This window comes from Aplysia californica, unplaced genomic scaffold, assembly GCF_000002075.1.
Source record: "Aplysia californica isolate F4 #8 unplaced genomic scaffold, AplCal3.0 scaffold00328, whole genome shotgun sequence".
Lineage (NCBI taxonomy): Eukaryota > Metazoa > Mollusca > Gastropoda > Aplysiida > Aplysiidae > Aplysia > Aplysia californica.
Genome location: NW_004797598.1, coordinates 141428 through 162463, shown reverse-complemented (window position 1 = coordinate 162463; position 21036 = coordinate 141428). Strand labels below are relative to the sequence as shown.

Below are 21036 nucleotides of genomic sequence, written 5' to 3'. Positions count from 1 at the left end.
TGGAGATAAAGATGATAGATGATTGATAGGAAAGAAGAAGCAAACCACATCAGAGCACCCGCCAACCAACTACCACAAATCTATGACGAGAGGAACAGCGCATTTCAACTGATGGCTGAGCAGACAAAACACTCAACATAAAGTTGGGTTGGGTTGGGGGGTTTTTTGTAGTTGTTTTTTTGTTGCTGTTTTTTTTTTTTTGCCCAACCTCAAGTACTAAAAGGTCCTAGCAATTTATAAAATAATCATGAGTACACACAATGACACTTTTTTTCCCTCAAGCTGGTGTCCATTTTAATATCTCTAAAAACATACACACCTTTCAGCATCCAAAATTGGAAAACGCCACTCTTTGCTTTAAAGAAGGATGGAACAAAAAAGACATCAAATGAGAGACAACATAAGAATCTCCACTGCTGGGTTAGCTGCTTGAAACATATGTGTGTCTCAACGCGGGGGAATCAGGCGCTCGTCAATATTCGGGCATGTGCAGTTTGAGTTATTGGTACGATCTGAAAGCTTATTCATTTGCCTTGCTTTCAAGGAAAAAAATACCCATCTATCATGATTAGAAGTCCAGATATTTACCATTGAAGGGGGTGGGGTCGTCTGATTTCAGTGAAAAAATTAGCGAAAAAATTGCCACCAAATTTCGATAACTTCAATAGCTTGTGAGTCCCTCAAAACTGAAAAACTACATATTTTGTGCCATTAATCAACGTTTTCAGTCAAATTCACATAGTAATGTGTTTTTGGTATGGACATAAACGTGTTGAGCCAAAATATAAAAAAACTTTAAAAAATTGCCAAACTAGCAAAAAAAATGCCCATTTCTTCCATTTAATTATTTTGACGAGCGCCTGATTTCACCACGATGCTTCACATAATATGCTCTAGGGACAGTCTCTTGGTTTACTATGCCATCAGGAACGCACACAGGAGCAAAAGCCTTAACATGGAATGACTTCAGATGGCTTGCGTGGTCGGGCAGTAGGTTTAGGGTTGAGAAATAAGCCGAAATATAGAATAACTCTTTTCAATATCACTTTGTAAAAAAACAAAGTTATAACTAACCTGACACAAAAATGTCGGAGCCCCCCAAAAAAAGAGAATGAGTTGTAAATTGACAGAACATTTCTGTGGAGTTGACATACCATTCACTAATTGTCATTAACAACAGTTCGAACAAACTGATGTTAGATAAACAATCATGACCTTGACCATCAATGATTTATTTATAGGGGCACCAGCCATCCATGTCCAGGTGCTGTTTTAGCCTATAAACAATCATATCAAACAAATGGATGATGAAAGTATTCTCAAAACTCTGCAATAACTTAAAAGACAAAACAGTCATAAGGATGGCACATACTTAACCAAAGTAACATTTAAAAAATGGTTTAAAAACTTGTTCCAAAAGAATCGAATGAATGGATACGGAAAACATCAATCACATAGACACCATAATCTTGAAAATAATCTGTTTCAAAGTAATGAAGACACAAAATCTCAAATGAAACTTGTAAAAAGAGAGAGAAAAGAAAGAAATTAAATGTGAAAAGAAAAAAGGCAAAAGACTAGAACACTTCAATTAATGAGTGTGACGTTAGGCAAGAAAGATTTTTTCCCCCCGAATACGACATAACGTTGTAATACACGTTTTTCCACTTAATGAGACTTCACACAATGCGAGCTCTTGTTCAGCAAAGGAATTTTTCAGAGCACTTTCTGTTTTTCTCCATGAAGTACAACACACACCCACACAAAGCCAGAAGCACATCCTTCTGAATTAATAACAAAACCAAGCAGTATTTCCAACAATCTCCCCCCCCCCCCCAAACCTCTCAAAACCTGTGCTTTCACACAAAATATGCAATTCCAACAACTTTCCCAACACCCCTCCACCCAAAAAAAAATTAATTAAATCAATAAATAAATGAAACCCACACTTTCGCAAAGTCACACACATGTAAGCAAGCAGACAACCGACTCAGGAATCAGAAAAGAGCTCTGTTCAAAAACATGACGAGTATGGCGGACCCAAAGACGGAGACGGTGAAGCCCAACCCTTCTGGCTGGCCAATCAGCTCCCTCAGCCACACGATCGCCTTCGCCAGCCAGTTGTCAGCGCGAAACTTTCTGGGTGCGTCATCCTGAGGTGAAAAAAAAACATTTTCCAGCTTTCAGCAAAAAGTAAGAGTATGGGCTTATAACGCCTCCTAACATCACTATTAGGTTAATTATGAGACGGGAACCTCAAAATTTAATGTCTGTCTCTGATACAAAATGACCTCAGTTAGAAAATCCCGCAATTTGAACCAGGGCCATCTGCTCCGATGTCCTACGTGATACCAACCAAGTTAACAGAGAGCACCCATTTTCAGTTTGAAACAAAGTGTTTGATAAAGATAAAATAACTCAAAAACTTTACTCCATCTCTGTAGAAATGCGATTTATGATAATGAGTGAATAAACATTCAGAGTGTATAAAACATAATAGGAATGAAAATTTCAATCCACTCAAACACAATAACAACTTCACTGCTGTAACCACACAGACAGAAACTCTTTGTTCCAAGTTTGGATTAATAAAGATCTATGTATGAAACTCTGAGGAAACCCATCATAAGGTGAAATTTTCCTAAAACGACAATTTTGCGTAAATGTACTTGAAAAGCTTCCCGTCCTTCTTGAACATTTTATGCTTTATTTTGGAGCAACTTTGTTCTTTCTATCAACACTTCCTGCACTTCAAAAGGGCTCAGGGGTGCAAAGGATACGGAATGAGAAAGGCTCGAAAGTCTCTAAAGTGAGACTGCACAAAAATTGAAATATTTGGTTTACCGCTGTTTTCGGATCATTAACGTTCGGTTCAAACATACTCCAATGTAATTCATTAAATACTCACATCAGCCAACTTGACATGCTTGAGGTAATCCTGGAATGACTTGTCTGACATAGCCAGTGCAGGAAGGTACTCCGCCTTCTTCTCTCTCTTCCACCAAGCACTGCAAGGACAATATTAGATAGGCATTTATTTTCTATACCCTTTGCCAACACAGCATGTGAAACTGATCAACCCGGAAAAATGATATGGTTTGTAAACGCATAAGCTTACATTGCATTTGCAAATATAAAGACAGTTAAAATAGACACAACTAATATGGGGTTAAACAGAAAACAAAATGCTGAGAATAATAGCTATTCATTTTACCTTCGTTTTTGCTTGAAAAAAATGACGTAGATTTCTGGATTTCATCTGTATCCTATTTTCTGGAGAAAAAAATTCCCTAACGTTCCTTGTTTCAGTTTTCAGTGAAAATATTGGGGGGGGGGGGGGGGGGGGGGGAGAGGTAGGTAAATTAAACCTGGAAAAACAACATCCTTGCTCCGTATAGCAATATATTAAAAAAACTTTTTTAAATAATAAAAAGATTTTAAAATTCTATTTAAATAAAAATTCCCCGTCCAACATACCAGTTAGCCTTGCCAGCGCAGTCCTTGGGGCTGGTGTAGTGGTAGTGGTAGAGTGTGGCGCGGATGTACTTGGGCGGCTCCTCCGGGAAGGGGTTGTGGGCGATCAGCTCAAGGACGTCGGGCTCGTTCTGCAGCAGACGGTAGACCACGTTCAGGAACCACGAGTTGCCCTGGTAGTTGCCCAGGGCTGCGAACCACATCTGCCAGTCCAGGCGGGGCTGATGAGGGGCTGTCAGGGTGCAACATTTTTTAAAGTTTTAGTAGAAGTTTTACGGCGCTCGCAACTGCATAAGGTCATATGAGCGCCAGAAGATTAGACGTGTTACAAGAGAGTAACAAACATTTTTTTAAAAAGGGGTAGATAAGGACGATAGATGTTTGATAGGAAAGAAGAAGCAAACTATACCAGAGCACCCACCAACCACCCACAGGAGCAAAATGTTTGGCGTTGCGGTGAGATCAGGAACTTGTTAAAATATAATGATAAAATCGAAGAAGTTGGTATTTTTTCCACCCATTGGCCAATTTTGATCAAGTTTTGTTTTGGGCTCAATATCTTTTATGTCCCTTTAAAAACATATTTCTGATTGGATGTTCTATCCCTCTCAACCAAAGGCGAAGAAGCCCGCATTTTAAAAGATTTTTTTGTTGCTCTTGGCCATTTATATGAGATTGACGCTATCAGATTAGAAGAAAAAAGTGCATATGATAGTGTCCAATAGTGTATTACGTGCATACTTAGTATAACAAGTAACTGTAATGGCAGATAGAGATTCCAGGATTATAGATGTAAGTCACTGATCAGAGAGCGGTGATGATTTTAGCTATAATGGTGGTGATGAGTGATGATGAGAGATTGCGTTTAAGTAATGTTAGCGTTAGCCCTATCTTCCTCTGCTCCAATGAGTCACGAGGGACATGGTCACCCTCTATCCCGTTCCCTACTGGAACCATCTTTACAGTCACCGTGCAGTTCCGAAAAGGTGGGCTCAGTCTCTGCTAAGGTGACATTGTTAGTGTTAGCCTAACCTTTTAAATTATTTAAATTGTGTTCATAGGGGTGTAAAACATCTACTATTACAATTTTATCAAATGATAAGTTGACATTCAAACAGAATGAAACTATCATCCTCATCATCAAGTGCAAGCTCTGTGACAGACATCTACAATCATGGCTCTCCATTCCTTCCTTTGCTCGGATGCTTAAAAAAAAAAAAGTGACATTATCTTGACCTGTTCTCGTCATCCATACTGAAACTTCAGAGGCGGGGGGGGGGGGGGGAAGGAATAAATTCTCACCAACAACAGGAGGGGCGGCAGACACATTGCCTGGCTTGTACAAAAACTCGTACGCTTTCCAGTCCTTGGTGGCTGCTCGTTCACTTGCATGGCCCTCGACTATGAGCTCAGGGCGGCCGCCTACGCCAGTCATCCTGTGAGGGAAAGCATCATAGAGTTAGTTTAAGCTTTAGTTAAGAGTTTTACAGCACTTGCAACACATTAAGGGTCATATTAGTTCCGAAGATTAGAGGTGTTACAAGAGAGAAGCAAACACAAAAAAGAAGGAGGGGAGATAAGGACGATAGATGATTGATAGGAACGAAGGAGTAAACCACACCAGAGCACCTGCCAACCACCCTCAAGTATCATTGAGTTCAGCTAGAGCTCATTAACCCTTTGCTGTCAAATCTCACTGATCGGCAATGTTTACCACCCAGTTTCTCTGTATTTTCCCCCAAATGTCTTTGCCTTTGATGGCAAGGGATTTTACTATATGAGCCTTGTGATGGCAAAGTGTTAAATAAATCAAGGTAAGTGTACCCGGTTAACTGGTTTCCACCCCCCCCCCCCCTCACCACCACCCCTTTAATTTTATCAAAATCAACATCGTTATCATATTGTCCTCCCCCACAACATACAAACAAGATAGATAGTCAGAAACATTATTCTATATATAGATATAATATTTACAACCTTAATACAATCCCAATATTTCTACAAACACAATCAGTACGACTTTATGAAAAAGACACAAGGGGAAAAAACTTGTTCCCGACAGTAATAGTTCAAATTTGAGCTCAGATTTTTGTTATATAGACCTATCAAAAGTTCTGACATTATAGTTCAGAGCCATGAAAGCATCTACAAATTATAACAAATGATGCGAGCATTGATATTTAAAAAAAAAACCCAACTGCAAAGCAATTCTCTTTTAGACATTGAGAATACAACACAAAAGAAAATGTAAAAGAAAATAAATAAACTTTTATCACGAAAACGTAGAAAACTTTATCTGTTTCCTTATTCTTTTACTTCTTAACAGCAATAGGCCTACTTTCACTGCTCCTGAATGAAATGAACAGTCCAAGTTCTTTTACAAACAATTCTACTTAGCAAGTATGTGTAGTAATGTGTAAGAATATGTATAACATTTTAAAAATAATCCCAAAATCAGAATAGACCATTAACATTTTATTTCAATCAAACATAGAAATTTCACCCTTCTTTCAACATGGTTTAACACAATCTAAATCAAAGACAAGCATGTAAAGTTAGATTTATCGACACAACTCCCCTTATGTGTGGCTTTCTTATTAATCATCACATAACATTTTCAGCAATAAACATTATTGTAAAAGCTACAAAATTGTTTTAACAATGCTAACTATTCAAATAAAAAATAAACATATGATATTAAACAAATTCAGTTAAGTGTGGATTTTTCTATACAATGATCACATAAAATCTTAAGTAATAAATATTAATGGAAAAAAGCAATACATATGTACTTAGGAATCTAGAAAAAAAATAACAACTGGGAACAAAGATAAACCTGTTAAAAGCGAAAGAAAAAGAAAACAATTAGAAAGCCCAAATCCAACAAAGTGTAAGTTAAGGGTGCATGCAAAAACTGAATCCCAAGCCACGCACAAAAACAATAAAACAAAAAATAAGCACTGGAAGCGTTTTAATACAACACTGATCTTGGGGAAATGCATGAAAAGTGATAAAAATATATAAAAGTTAGAAGAGCTGATGGAGTATCGGGAACAAGTAAAGGGAATCTTACTTCTTTCCAGATCACAAATTCTGCTCACTTATTCAACATTTTAAAAATAAAAAACAGCTCTATTGGCACAAGCCAAGGAAAGTGTTATACTAAAGTACTGTGAGACTTTTGAGCAGTGGAAAATAATCCACCTACATCTTACAAAATAATAAATGTGAACATTTTGTTCCAGTATGTCAGTCATAGTCCAGTAAGTCAGCATAAAAGTGGATACATTTTGCCAGAAACAGCTTAGGGTAGTAAGAGCAATGCTGAAAAAAAGTAGAAGCTGCAAAGCACACAAGAGCGTCTATCATACACACACGCATACATGTGGTGTAAATAGCGAGAGCCCCCAACCCCCCTCGCTCCCAACCCAAAACTTGATAGCTGCCAACTTTGTTGTAACCAACATTATGACTACTGCCAGTTTTGTTGTTGTTGTTGTTTTTTTGCTTCCTGATTAACATTAGTATTGTGAAAATAACTGAAGAATCCACTCGCTGCACAACAGGTCTGCCACTGTAAATACAGCCACACACGACATGCAACAAGGAAAGAGAGACATATCACTGGTGACTAAAGCAATCCGCAGAACTAAAACAATAAAAAAGACTTTCAATTCAAAGTCTGGACCACAATAATGGATCTTTTAATACAAGCCTAACACATTTTAACAAGTAAAACTATTGTTTGCTTTAGTAGAGGTTTTACGGCGCTCAAAACCACAAAAGGTCATATGAGCGCCAAAAGTAAAACTATGACTTAACATGCACAAACAATGAGTTAAAAAGTTAACAATTGTGACAACTGCCAAATCACTTTCGTTAACAGCTCCGCAAGTGGCTGCTGTTTCCTAAAATAAAAAAATGAAAACAAATGCCAGCCAGTAAAATCTTCATAGTGCTTTCCGTAATGACTTAAAGTTGTGCGGACTGCTTGCAATCTGACGAAAGTGTGCAAGAACACAGAGGTGGGAACAAGGGGCAGATGGTGCAATGTTATTACGAATAATAAAACCATCATTAAAACTGATCAAACCCAGCTATACTTCACACTTGAGTGGAAACACTTCAACAAACGCTATTTTCATTTCAGAGGTGCCTTTGCAAATGACATTCACAATCTCATTCTCTTTCTTGAGGAAGTGAGAGAATTGTTTTCAAATTCTGGTGGGTTTTTTTTTACAGCAGCTCATGCTGACTTATAAAGGGTTTTTTTTTCTCTCTTCTTTTTCCACACAATCTAAAAAAGCACATTGCACCCTCTGTCCCTCTTCAGATTCTCTTCACAGAAGTGTCGGCTTACGTTCTAAACAGGCCATACGAGCTGGTCAACTGAAAGGGTTCTAGCTTATCGTGCCACGTCTTGGCGTACTTGGGCAGGGCTTGGTGGGCCTTATCGCTCACGTAACTGTGAGGAACCTGCGAGGGGGAAAATAAAAGTACCAAAACACTTTTGTGAAAAATCCACTGGGAAAAAGAGGGAGAAAAAAAAAATCAGCTGTCAGCCTGCAAAGGTGGTCAAGCAAAGCTTCACAAACGCTTGATTTCAGAGACCGTTTCAAAGTATGTGATTCCGAACCCAGAACTGAGAGTGGTCTATACCGTATGATGAAAATACAGATTTGAACTTCGGGGCAACTTTGGAAGGTTTCAACAAAGTGAGCGTTTCTGAGACGAATCTGCTTCATGAGAACTTTAGCGACTGAGCGTCTTTACATTCTACATAGTATGACTCATACTGAAATCCATCCTTTACACAAAACAGAGCTCAACCCTTTTTTAAATAAAACCTGAACGACAAAAAGATAACCGATACCATCAGGATTTTTTCCCGCAAAGACAAAAATGTACTCTCGAATTTGGAAAGGCAAATCAAAACGCCCAAGCTCATTCCAAGACTCAAAGACAATGCACACGAGAAAAGAGTGAAAGAAATAGAAAAGAAAAAAATAATACATTTCATGCCCACATACTGTTATATATGTGGCTGAAATGTTTAAAAAGGAATACATCCATCATGTTCCCCTCTCTAGCAACTAACTTCCAAATTTTCTGCCAACAGCAAGTGTGATCAGCTGCAACAAAGATTGTCTTTGTGTTTCTTGTGTTCTTTTGTCAGATTATGGATGCTTATATAATATTTGAAAGGATAGTTGTACACTGAATGGGCCAGTATGCAGGTAATATGTCAGTAAGTGTGTAAGCCGTCAAATGTTTGATTTTTATTGTTAAGCACCTAGAGCCCCCTGGGAGTGGATACTAAAGTAGAAGCAAGTCATCTTTATTAGTATCATTACTATCACCATTCTATAGCGAATAACCTCACGACAACGAAGGGATGTACATGTGAAATAAATTCACCATCTTGGGTAATACGGAAATTACGTAGACTACAGTTCACATTCCCCTTCGCAGACACACACTCCCTCTAACTAAACACTTCTCCTGTTCAGTTTCAGTTTGGTACAAAAAATTTTATGATGCTCGCTAAACACTTCTCTTGTAAACTTTTTAGTTTTAGTAAGAGTTTTACGGCACTTGCAACACAATAAGGTCATATAAGTGCCGAAGATTAGAAGTGTTACAAGAGAGTAAAACAGAAGGAGGAGAGGTCAGGACGATAGATGTTTGAAAGGAAAGAAGGAGCAAACCACACCAGAGCACCCGCCAACCACCCACTCCTGTAAACTTTATCCTTACTCTTCACCTTCTCAAGAAAGGCTCCATTCTCAATACGTTGACTACGGTAGCACTACAGGTGTGAAGTAATTTGATATAAACAACAAAGCTAGACCAGGGATGCCAAATGATTTTTGAAAAAAAAAAATGGAAAAAGAGCGGAGCATCACATCTCACCTAAACCTAACCTTGTAAAGTTTTTAAATGAGCAAACAAAAACATATTGTTCTCTCTTACCTCTCCCCTATTCCAACCGATGAAAAAAAAAAACGGAAAAAAAAAAGAAAAAAACCCACACATTTGGCATCCCTGCTAGATACACAAGTAAGCCAGTAACTAGTCTATTATTACGACAAGCAGGTTTATCACTCTGGTGTTAGTAGCTTCCTAGACCTATGTCCCCAACAATACGCTAAAATAGTTTTCCTGTTGTGACATGTTCAAACATTTCTTTGCTGTTAGTGATCCAATTTCAGGTCGTGATAAGAGTATGTTTGCTACAAAACATTTCTTTGTTGATATTAATCCAATTTCAGGTCGTCATAAGAGTAGGTTTGCTGCAAAACATTTCTTTAAGTGCCTAAATCTTCATTTTTCAAGTCTTATTAGCATCAATAGCTATACTATAAATTTCAAAACAAGAAGTTTCAAGCAAAGTTTACGGTAAGGTTGACTTACCCAGAGCAAACAAATTCAATTATGATATTGATTTACACGCGACTCTCCACCAGTAGTAGCTCTGACAGCCAAACGTTCTTCCTAAACATATCATTTGTTAAATTTATGCACACACTGTGAGAGTGACGGTGTGGTAAAACAACCGACTAGAGACAAAACTAAACTTTTTGTGAACCAAAAATGGAAAGAAAAAAGAAAAAACAATACTCACACGGGTCACAACACATTAGGTCACACACCACTATAGAATTATTACAAAACTAAATCCATCTCAAAATATACGGCTTTTATGTAGACTAAAGGGAAGGAAACAAAATTAGTATGGACGAAAAAATTCATAACTGTGCCCTCACCAAATAGAAAAAAAGAATTAAAAGGGAGACGAAAAGACTACAATTTCATCGGCGACGGAGAGTGGGAAACATTTCAACGGCTCAGCGTAAGATTCCCTCATACGTCACTTTTCAAAATGGCATATGGCGGAGGCTTACACTAAGCAGTCATCGATTTTCAGTTTCTAGCTTAACCGCGCAGTGTGGCCAAAAACAATAAGCGCCATGCACTTCAGAGAGAGAGAGAAAAAAAAAGCTGGATACCAAGTTAGAGCACGACACCACGGGTGAAAATGTGAAAATGCAAAGACTACGGAGTAAAAGGTGGGGGGGGGGGGGAGGGTTGGTTGGGGGTTTGGGGTGCGGACAGGCGCGGCAGATACCTCCTAAAGAGCCCGTAAGAGCTAGTGATATGGAATGGCCTGGCCGCGCTATGGTAGGTCAACACTGGCTTAGGCAGTGCTGACTGGGTCGGTTTGTGGACAGTGGTGTGTGGTACCTGTTAGAGGGGGGGGGGGAGAACATTTAGTTTTGGTCAGCAGAGTTTCAGAGTTTTACAGCACTCCCAACACAAATAGGTCATATGACTGGCCAGGATTAGGGACGTTACTAGAGAGCAACATACAAAGTAAAAAAAAGGAGTTTCAGAGTTTTACAGCACTCCCAACACAAATAGGTCATATAATTGGCCTGGATTAGAGACGTTACTAGAGAGCAACATACAAAGTTTAAAAAAATATATATATAAAAATAAAAAAAGAGGAGAAATAAGGATGATAGACTTTTTTTAAGCAGATAAGAAAGAAGAAGCAAACCATACAAGAGCACACGTCAACCACCCAAAAAGAAGATTAAATTTGTCATTAATCTTGCAACCCGGGGGTTAACAGTTTTTCATCCCAAAATGAAGAACACAAGGCGAGTCCAAAGAAAGACACAGGCCAGACAATCTTTGTTCAACAACAAATCGTAGTACTGAAGTTTTGTTCTCTCTTGTTTTTCAAGTATTCATAAACAAAATGTTTGAATATTTGTTTGTTCTTTATTTAACTCTTTATCTCCGGCAAGTCGCTCCCAGCGCCCCTTAGTCGAAACCACTGTGCCAGTGAGCTGCTGACAGCGGCTCGGGCACAATCCTTTACAACGACTTTGACATCAAATTACTTTTTGGGAATTGCCGAAAACAAGTCTCTTGTACTGGAAGTTCATTCATTAGATGAAAAACTATCAAAACAGGTTTGCTACTTTCGATTTAATGACCCATTTAATAACATTTTTATCATTTTTAGATTTAACACCAAAAAAGGGCCCCGACATAGTGGGTTTACCCCCGGACAAAACTTCTCTCAACACAATGTTAGCTTTTGTGAAAAGTCTCTTGTTTTTCATGTATTCACTGACAACAGGTTTGAACGTTTTCTCTTTTCTTATTTAAGGACTAAGCTCCTCTCAACGCAATGTTAGCTTTTGGGAAAAGCAGATCTTTTAATATTTATTGAACCAATGAACTAACTCAGAGGTAGTGAAATATTTTTTACTGCTATTTCGCGGTGGACACATCGCCACTGATTTAAGTCTTAGTAGGAGTGTGTTAGCAGGTGCTTGATGTGTCTTGTTTTCATTGGTGTCGTTATGAGTATATAATTAATGTACGGCAGAGAAAGTTCTTTCTTTTGGGGTAGAACTGGTTTTCTTCATTATATGAAACGTTTCTTCTTGCGTGTGTGTGAGGTTTTACTCTCAGTAATTATATCATCAATATGCAGCTCTCAGAGCTTATACTTTTAAAGGATAGACAGCTATATAAATGCACTCTATTATTTTTATCATTATCACTTATTATTATTTTTATGAATATTATAATTATTTTTATGAATATTATTATTATTTATTATTATTATTTTTATTAATGTTATTATTTATTATTACTCTTTTTTTATTATTATTTTTTATTATTATTTATTAATATTACTATTTATTTATTATCATTATTACTAGTTTACACAGCAGTTTGAAAGTAGGCTTGGTTCCACCTGACGTAGAGCACTCAAAAGGACAACCTTAAAAGTACCGGCCATGTTATAATCGAAGTAGAAAGCGTAAACACTATTTCAAACAACCAAGATTCAGAAACACTCAGGCAAGGATTTGAAGCCTCGAGTCGCCTGTATAGTAGTCTCACGTTGAAAATCACAACTTTGATTTTAAAAATGTAGACTCTAAATCTCTCAAAAGAGTTTTGACAAAATGAGTTTTGACTAAATAAGTTTTAGTATAAGTCTCAAGCTGGAAATCACAATTGTCATTCAAAGACAAAGATTTCTACAAATTATCTCAAATAAGCTTTCACTCTTCCTTTGCTAGTGAAGGAGAACAGCTTTGGAGTCACACATACTTTAGAAGGCTCTTTTATTTTATCTTTTTAAAAAGAAGTTTCTGTACACATATTGAGACAGCTCACTCTATGCGTGTTGTGTTATACAAATTTAGTGTTGGATTGGGTGAAACCTAGCTGTTGAGTGAAACCTTGAGTCAGATGAAACCTTTTGTTAGGAGAAACCTAGCATTGGGTGAAACCCAGTAGCATTGAATGAAACCTAGTAGTGTTGGGTGAAAAATCGAAAGTAGGATGAAACCCAGCGTTGGATGAAATCTAGAGTAGGATTAAACCTAGCACTGGATGAAATCTAGAGTAGGATGAAACCTAGCATTGGATGAAATCTAGAGTAGGATGAAACCTAGCATTAGATGAAATCTAGAGTTGGATGAAATCGAGCGTTGGATGAAATCTAGAGTAGGATGAAACCTAGCGTTGGATGAAATCTAAAGTTGAATGATACCTAGCGTTGGATGAAATCTAGAGTTGGACCAAACCTAGCTTTGGATGAAATCTAAAGTTGAATGATACCTAGCGTTGGATGAAATCTAGAGTTGGACCAAACCTAGCTTTGGATGAAATCTAAAGTTGAATGATACCTAGCGTTGGATGAAATCTAAAGTTGGATGAAACCTAGCGTTGGATGAAATCTATAGTAGAATGAAACATAGCGCTGGATGAAATCTAGAGTTGGACGAAATCTAGTGTTGAGTGTGTCCCATTTACTTCTGTACTGAACAGAAGATGCAATTGGAATCCAATAGTTACATTACGAATATAAGCAATATGTACTTCTTCCATCCGAGATATTAACATCAAAGTTTCGCCTGCTCAAAGTAAGTGTTTTTCGGCACTCGCAACAACATAAGGTCATATGAGCATGCGGGACACACCAAACATTTTCAATTGTTGGAAATTTTGAATTTTGACTGGGTGACGGCCAAAGCCTACTCTTCGCCTGCTCTGTCTCATATTTTCTAAGCTATATTCAGAGTTGCAATTTGTTTTTTTTAAAACAAAATCGCAACTGCATTGACATACTGATATATGATTAAACGTAGACTGACACTGATGTGAAACTTTCTCATTTTCTTTTAAAATTGCATCAAACAAACCAGATGCTCGGAAACAATGCAAAAAGTCATTTTTTTTTTAATTTAAAGAGTTCATGCAAAAGTCAAGTACAACCTCTAAAGGATCCAATTCAATCTGATTCTCCAACCCAATCCAATTCAATCTGATTCTCCAACCCAATCCAATTCAATCCCATTCTCCAACCCAATCCAATTCAATCTGATTCTCCAACCCAATCAAATTCAATCTGATTCTCCAACCCAATCCAATTTCAATCTGATTCTCCAACCCAATCCAATTCACCAATCCAGTCCCCCTATGAACATGCAGCCTGTCAGACTGTGAGGCACCCACAGAAACCAACCATTCACATATTGCCATGGTTGTGAAATTGTTCTGTATAGGTGTAATATTGTGTATCAATCATGTATATGTTTTGGTATTAATGTAAGTGTGTATTTATAATTATGTATTTATGCACGTATGTATGTTTGCCATTGTAAACCAAATTGCACTTCTGGGACCAATAAAAATGTAACTTATTATTCATTATTTGTGTCACGACGCGGAGGAATCAGGCGCTCGTCAATACTAGGCATGTGGAGTTATTGATACCATCTTAAACAGTGTTCATTTGTCTAGCTTTAGAGGAAAAAATATGCATTTATCTTGAATAGAGCTCGAGATATTTATGATTAAAGGAGGTGGGGGTAGCCTGCTTTCAGAGGTAAAATTAATGAGAAAATGGCCCCCCAAATCTAGTGACTTCCAAGGCTTGAGAGTCTTTGGGAACAGCAAATTTACAACGTAGAAATGTGTTTTAAATGGGTATAGAAGGTATTGAGCCAAAAAAAAGAATAATCGAAAAAATTTGCCTGACGACCAGAAAGAATGCTGTTTCTTTGATTACATTACTTTGACAAGCGCCTGATTGCACTACGCTGCTTCACATTTGGTCACTTTTAAACACAAGTGGTCTATCCTGAAAAATGCTGCTTTGAGAAAATGGAAGGTAAAGCGTCTGGACCCTTTTTCAGTTTCTTTAAAAGACAAGGAGAGTTTTCTCTATAACCAAACAAATATACACACCAATGACACCAAACTTCTCCTTTACGTAGGGAAATGCCCACTTTTGGGGTAGGTCAAGATTTCTGGAAACCCCCAAAATCTGGGTTAGCCCGCTTGTCCTTAAAAGAGACCATTTATAAGTGTAAGACTCTGTCCTGCACAAACAGTCACTGTGACCGTTCATTGATGGTGATAAGATGAACAAATGGCTCACCAGAGTGACGGTGAAGATGAAGACGGCAAACAGAGAAAACACGACGGTCCCAGCCAGGCACATCAGCTTCCGCACGGCGCCTCTCTCCATCACAACACTCCTGTGGCAGGAAAGGAGTAGCGGGGGAGGGGGAGGAGGAGGGGGATGGGGGGGGGTGGGGGAGGAGGAGGAGGGGAGGGTGAGTTCAAGATTAGCACACCGACATAATGATAAAATATATAAAATTATACAATAAACAGCATTTGTGTAGTGCATATCACAAGACTCCTGAGGCATGAAAGGATTGGCGGGGGAGGGGGGAGGAGGGGAGGAGGAGGAGGGGAGGGTGAGTTCAAGATTAGCACATGAGAGGGGAAGGTGGTGGTAGTGGGTGGGGGAGGGGGGAGGAGGGGAGGAGGTGGTGGGGGCGAGTTAAAGACTAGCACAGGACATAGTCATAAAATATATAAAATTATTTAAAAACCAGCATTTGTGTAGAGCGTATCACAAAACTTCTGCGACCTGAAAGGACTGGGGGAGCAAATTAAAGATAAGCACATTGCCGTGATAATACTAAAATAATAATAAATAAACAGCATTTGTATAGATAATATCCTCGCTCTAGTTCCTCGCAAGCTCTATGCCCATTATACCCAGTGTCCATTGGCATGATCGGACTGGATCGGTTCGGTACGGTTTGGTTTGGTAGCCAGTTTGAGGGAGAAAGGCAACCATCGTGGCACAAACCGAACAAAGCCAAAGGTGACCTTCAAAAACAAGCGTGTTTGTTTTCAAGGCTGCGAGTCGTCAAACAGTGTGTGTTAGAGAACTGATCCCCCAAAGGACACTCGGTATTACAATCTATATTATATTATAAATCATAACAGTTGTTTGTTTTGTTTTAGTAGAGGTTTTACCGCGCTCGCAACTGCATAAGGTCATATGAGCGCCAAGGGGTGGATGTCAACAGAGAAGTCCTTACAGGGAATCAGACTTACTCTGCTCACCTCTCTAGCTTCGAGAGCACAGAGTCTACTTAACAGCAGTTTAAGTCTGGGAAAAAGCAGGGCAGAAAAAAAAGCAAGGCAGACCAATAGACATGACTGATGGTTGGTGAGGAAGGACGTGCCAGGGACGCCCTCTGGTCACCCTGCAAGATCTTTGCATCTCTAATTTTAAGACAAACAATTCCCACAAATACAGTCGGACCTGCTTTAACAGCCAACTGTATAAAACAATCACCTGTACAAACAGCCACCTCGTATTTCCCCCAACCCCCCTTTGGTTTGTTGGGGTTTTTTTTACACTACAGTATCCATAATGAAAAATTACAAGTAGTGCACATATCTCTTATCATGGGTCAAGTCAAACATTGCATATTTCCGTCACTGGGCCAAGTCGGGGGGGGGGGGGATTAACAATTTCCTTTAATAGCCAAAAATTGGACAATAAAAAATAAAAAGCAATCCATCTTCAATTATGAGAGTTACACCTCTCAACTCTCACATAATTAATTATGCATTATAACGACACTGCGTAAGAGGTCCACCTGTTTAAGACGACCGTTTTTGGGGGGTTTTTTCTCCTGGACTAAAGGCCGCCATCTTAGAAAACTTCAACTGTACTTCAACAACTTTGTCCTTTTAAAACGACCAAAATTATATTTCTACGTAACCAGGCTGTTGCACAAATGGTTTCTACTTTTTTTTTTCTCCAGAAAAATTTTCTCTCAATTTTATAAACACTTTCGACTTTTGTTCAAGATAGATGGGTATATTTTTTTTATCAAAAGCAAGACAAATGAACAAGCCTTCAGACGATACCAAGAACTTCAAGAGCCCACCAAAGCTCACAAGCGCCTGATTTTACCGCATTGTGAGACAAATTTATTACTACGTAACCAGGCTTAGAAGCAGGTATTAGAAGCAACAGAAATGTGGTTTCTTAGGAGACTGCTAAGAGTATCGTGGAAGGAAAAGAAATCAAATGAGGTAGTGCTTGATGAAGCCCACGTGGGACGCTCAATGTTAAAAACAATCAGGAAACGACAAATGCAGTTTTTGGGACACCTGAATAGACATAAGGGTCTTGAACTTCTATCTCTCACTGGCAAAATTGAGGGCAAGCGAGGCAGGGGTAGGCCCAGAACAACATACTAAGGGAACCTAAACAAATGGGTAACAGGAAAAGACCAGGGAAACGTAGCTTTTTTGAGAGCATCCGAGCAAAGGAATGAATGGAAAACCATGATCGCCGATGTCTGTCGCAGATCTGGCACTGGATGACGATGAACCTGGCTGTTACACGATAAGGTTTCTACTTCCTTTCCCGCAAAATTTCCTCTCAACTTTATACAGTAGTTTTAGTACAGGTTTTACGGCGCTCGCAGCTGCATAAGGTCATAGGAGCGCCAGAAGATCAGAGGTGTTACGAGAGGGTAACAAACATAAAAAAGAAAAAGGGGAGATAAGGACGATAGATGTTTGATAGGAAAGAAGAAGCAAACCACACCAGAGCACCCGCCAACCACCCACAAAAAACTATTTGCTGACAACAAAAAAGTGTGACAACACAATTCTGAGCCCTTACCTGACCAAAGAGACCACCACCTCGAAGCCCAGAGAGGCTGCTCCCAAATAGATGGTGTACGGCATCACGGTCTCCAGCCATCTGGTAAACTGTTGCTCACTGAAGGCTGAAGATAGACAGGTTTTTGGGGTTGTTTTTTTTTCATGTAGGTGTTTTTGAGGCCCCCATCTGTTTCTTTTTATCCAACATGTGTGTGCGTGTGTGTGTGTGTGTATGTGTGTGAGTGTGTGTGTCTGTGTGTGTGAGTGAGTGTGTGTGTGTGTGTGTGTGTGCGTGAAAGGAGGGGAAGGGGGGTCAGGTAGGTCCTGCTTCTTTTACAACCTTCTAGAGATTTTTTAAAATATTTTGATGTTTTTTTTATGCCTCCATCGTTATGTCAGTAAAAGTATATAAAACAAATAAATCTCCCTACTTTGCTGACATATATAACTCACCGATCTTTGAGTGCACTGTAAAGTCTGGGTTGAGCTTGATGTTAAACAGTAGCACGGTCTGGTAGCCGATGTATCCCAGCACCACCAGGGGGAACAGGTAGTTGGCCACGCCGCTCAGACCGCTCCAGGCCACCGACTTCTTCTTGGAACTCACTGGACAGATCAAATACAGATGGTCAGAGGCTAAAAGAGAGGTTTTTTGGGGGGGGGTTTTTGGTAAGTGTTTTACGTCGCGTGCAACTGCATACGGTCAAATGAGCGCGCAGGACACACTAAACATTTTTAATTGGTAAGAAATTTTGAATTTTGCCCGGGTGGCGGCCGAAGCTTACTCTTATTGATTTTAGACCACCAAAGGATCTTTATCATGCGCAACTTGCACACGTGCCCTCCGAAATTGTTCGCCCTTGTCCAAGAAGGCTAGGTGTAGATCTTTCCTACCAGAAGATCAGGGGTGTGGCTGAAAGAAGCAGTAAGGAGCCAAGGAGTAGTAGTAGTCAGGAGCCCAGAGGAGGGGGCAAAGGAGTGAGGGGTGGGGGCAGAAAGAGGAGATGAAAGCAGATGACAGAACGTTGCTAGAGAGCAGGAAAGGAGGTGAATGGAGACAATTTTAGAGAAGAAAATTGTTCGGTCACTACCTGGATTCTAACCCGGGACTTTACAATGAGAGGCCAACACCATAACCTCCAGGCCACGAGGGCCCCCAAAAGGGAATTAAAGACTCAACCTTTAGTATAGTTTGAGAAAAGAGAAGCCTAAAAAGAAGGGTGACCTGGAAAGATTAAGATATCGTAGCTTTATAGAGAGTAATCGAGCAACGGAATGAATGGAGAAAGGTGATTTCCGATGTCTGAAAAGCAATACGGCCTGAAAGTGGCGCCCTTTAACTATCTGCTGTAAAAAAAAATTTATACACTCAAATCACTCTGAAGTTGTACACATCCAACCATTCTTAATTCTTTAAACCCCACAAGCAGGACGCTGGGAGCGTCCAGTACTAGTGACAACTGTTTCGTTTAATTTAGTACTAGTATTTTACTTGTGTTTCGGAACTTTTCCTGAACCAAGTTTTTTTAGTAATGACTAAGCCTTTGTTTTCGCAATTAAGAAGTTGAAGGCAAGCTTTTGGGATTATAACCAGACATAGTGGACCAGGTTTGGGTGACTGTACAAAAAACTCCGGCAAACGGTGGAAAGAACTCAGGGTTTAAAAAGCTAAGATATATTTCTTTAGAACAGATATGTCTGTTGGCACTGCACTCAACACCTATCATGCATTGCAAAAATGGTCTTAGATACACACATGGAAAACTTTACAGAAATCAAGGGGCTTGGTTACCTCAAAAGCGAAAACTATCTCTGGCCATTAATGCACCAGTCTGCATTGAAACAACTAAATTAAGCTAAGCCTGAATTAACAGCACAAACCTATGTTTTGGATGAGCATACCTTCGCATAAACTGAAAACTTCATGAAGAGTGACATGGGTACCTGAACAAACAAAATTACAAAGACAAAATATTATTTACACTAGCTTCATCCGCTCTTATGCCATACTTCGTATTTCCTGACCTGCATTTTTCTTCTGTATTATAATGACACTACCCACAACGTCAGTCTGTCTAAGACAACCGACCACTGTATCTTGACAAAACGGTGGCCGCGTTGGACAGTTTCAATTGTATTCTTGTTCCACCGAAACTAACACAACCGTTCTTGTTCTTCAGCTGGACTTGTAAAAGTCTTGTCCTAATCTAAAATAGATTGTAAAGCGCATAGAGCTTGCTGTTGGGCGGGAATTTGCGCTATACAAATGTTATCTGTCATTACTAATCATTACTCCTGTAATGGAATAAAAAGGGAGTGGTGGCGGAGTGGTTAGTGCGCTTGTCTCCGATACAGAAAGTCCAGGTTTGAACCTCGGTTCGGACACTGATTTTTTTGTCCATTCCTGCCCACCCAGCAGTACAGTTAGGGAAGTAAAGGCAGCGTGGAAAGGAACTGGCCAACCTACCACAATATGCCGAAGGCCCAGGAAGTTGTCTCACTAACAAGCAATCCCCAATGTCCGGATCGGATGCGGGAACAACTTTACTTTTACTGGAATAAAACAGACAGAATGCCTGACTGACAAACCTTTTTTATACTTGGGCTGAGAGAACATACAGAAGGAGTCGTCCAGCAGGGAAATGCACAGTGTGATGGTCAGCAGGTTGAAGAAGTTGTAGTTGCCTGTCACAATGATCATCATCTGCAGCAGAACCTGAGAGAAGAGACAGAAAAAAAAAGTATTATTTTAGTAAGAGTTTTACAGGACTTGCGACACAATTTGGTCCTTTAAGAGCCAAAAATTAGAAGAGTTACAGACAGTTATAAATACAAAAAAAGAAGGGAGATAAATACCACAGATGTTTGATAAGAAAGAAGGAGCAGATCACATCTAAGCACCCACCAACCACCCACAAGAGTAAAATATCAAAATGTTCTTAAACATAAGACATTTAAGTCTGACTTGCAACACAATAAGGTCATATAAGTGCTGAAGATTAGAGGTGTGCGCAAAAAGGTTTGTTCTGTTCACAACAGTACGCTGTACAGCCCGATATTGGTCAACATCCTTATTAAAATGCTAAAATACTAAAAATTTGATGTAAATAAACATTACCTCGATAGGAAAGAAGGAGTAAACCACACCAGAGCATCCGCCAACTACCCACCCTGATAACAGTACCCAGATTAATGTACTGTTATACAGAAGCCCCTCTTGAGGTACCGGGATCGAGTTATAGTTTTAGTAAGAGTTTTACGGCACTTGCAATACCAAGAAGGTCATATAAGTGCCGAAAATTATAGGTGTAACAAGACAGTAACAAACATTTAAAGAAAAGAAGGAGGAGAGATAAAGACGATAGACGTTGATAGGAAAGAATGAGAAAACAACACCAGAGCATCCGCCAACCACCCACCCCGACAACAGTAGCCTATCCAGATTAATGTATTATAGGGCAAACAGAAGTCCCTCTCGAGGTACCGAAATCGAACAAATGTCCATACACACATTGAGGATTAGATTCGGGAGGG

At 39.3% G+C, this 21036-nt stretch overlaps 1 protein-coding gene across 2 annotated transcripts in view; it reads right to left on the bottom strand.

Moving 5' to 3' along the window:
• Nucleotides 1-179: 179 nt before the first annotated feature.
• Nucleotides 180-21036, bottom strand: part of LOC101852779 (lipase maturation factor 2) — a 69118-nt gene continuing 48261 nt past the window's right edge. The window contains exons 8-16 of one of the 2 annotated variants that reach the window (XM_013084908.2): nucleotides 20092-20218; nucleotides 17956-18108; nucleotides 17522-17627; nucleotides 14954-15053; nucleotides 10604-10719; nucleotides 4777-4910; nucleotides 3478-3706; nucleotides 2909-3008; nucleotides 180-2153 (exon numbers count right to left, since the gene is read on the bottom strand). In XM_013084908.2, coding sequence (XP_012940362.1) covers nucleotides 1998-2153; nucleotides 2909-3008; nucleotides 3478-3706; nucleotides 4777-4910; nucleotides 10604-10719; nucleotides 14954-15053; nucleotides 17522-17627; nucleotides 17956-18108; nucleotides 20092-20218 — 1221 coding nt within the window. In that variant the 3' untranslated portion in view covers nucleotides 180-1997. Of the gene's footprint in view, nucleotides 2154-2908; nucleotides 3009-3477; nucleotides 3707-4776; nucleotides 4911-7834; nucleotides 7951-10603; nucleotides 10720-14953; nucleotides 15054-17521; nucleotides 17628-17955; nucleotides 18109-20091; nucleotides 20219-21036 lie in introns of both variants that reach the window. The other variant, XM_035970850.1, reaches the window with a different exon arrangement.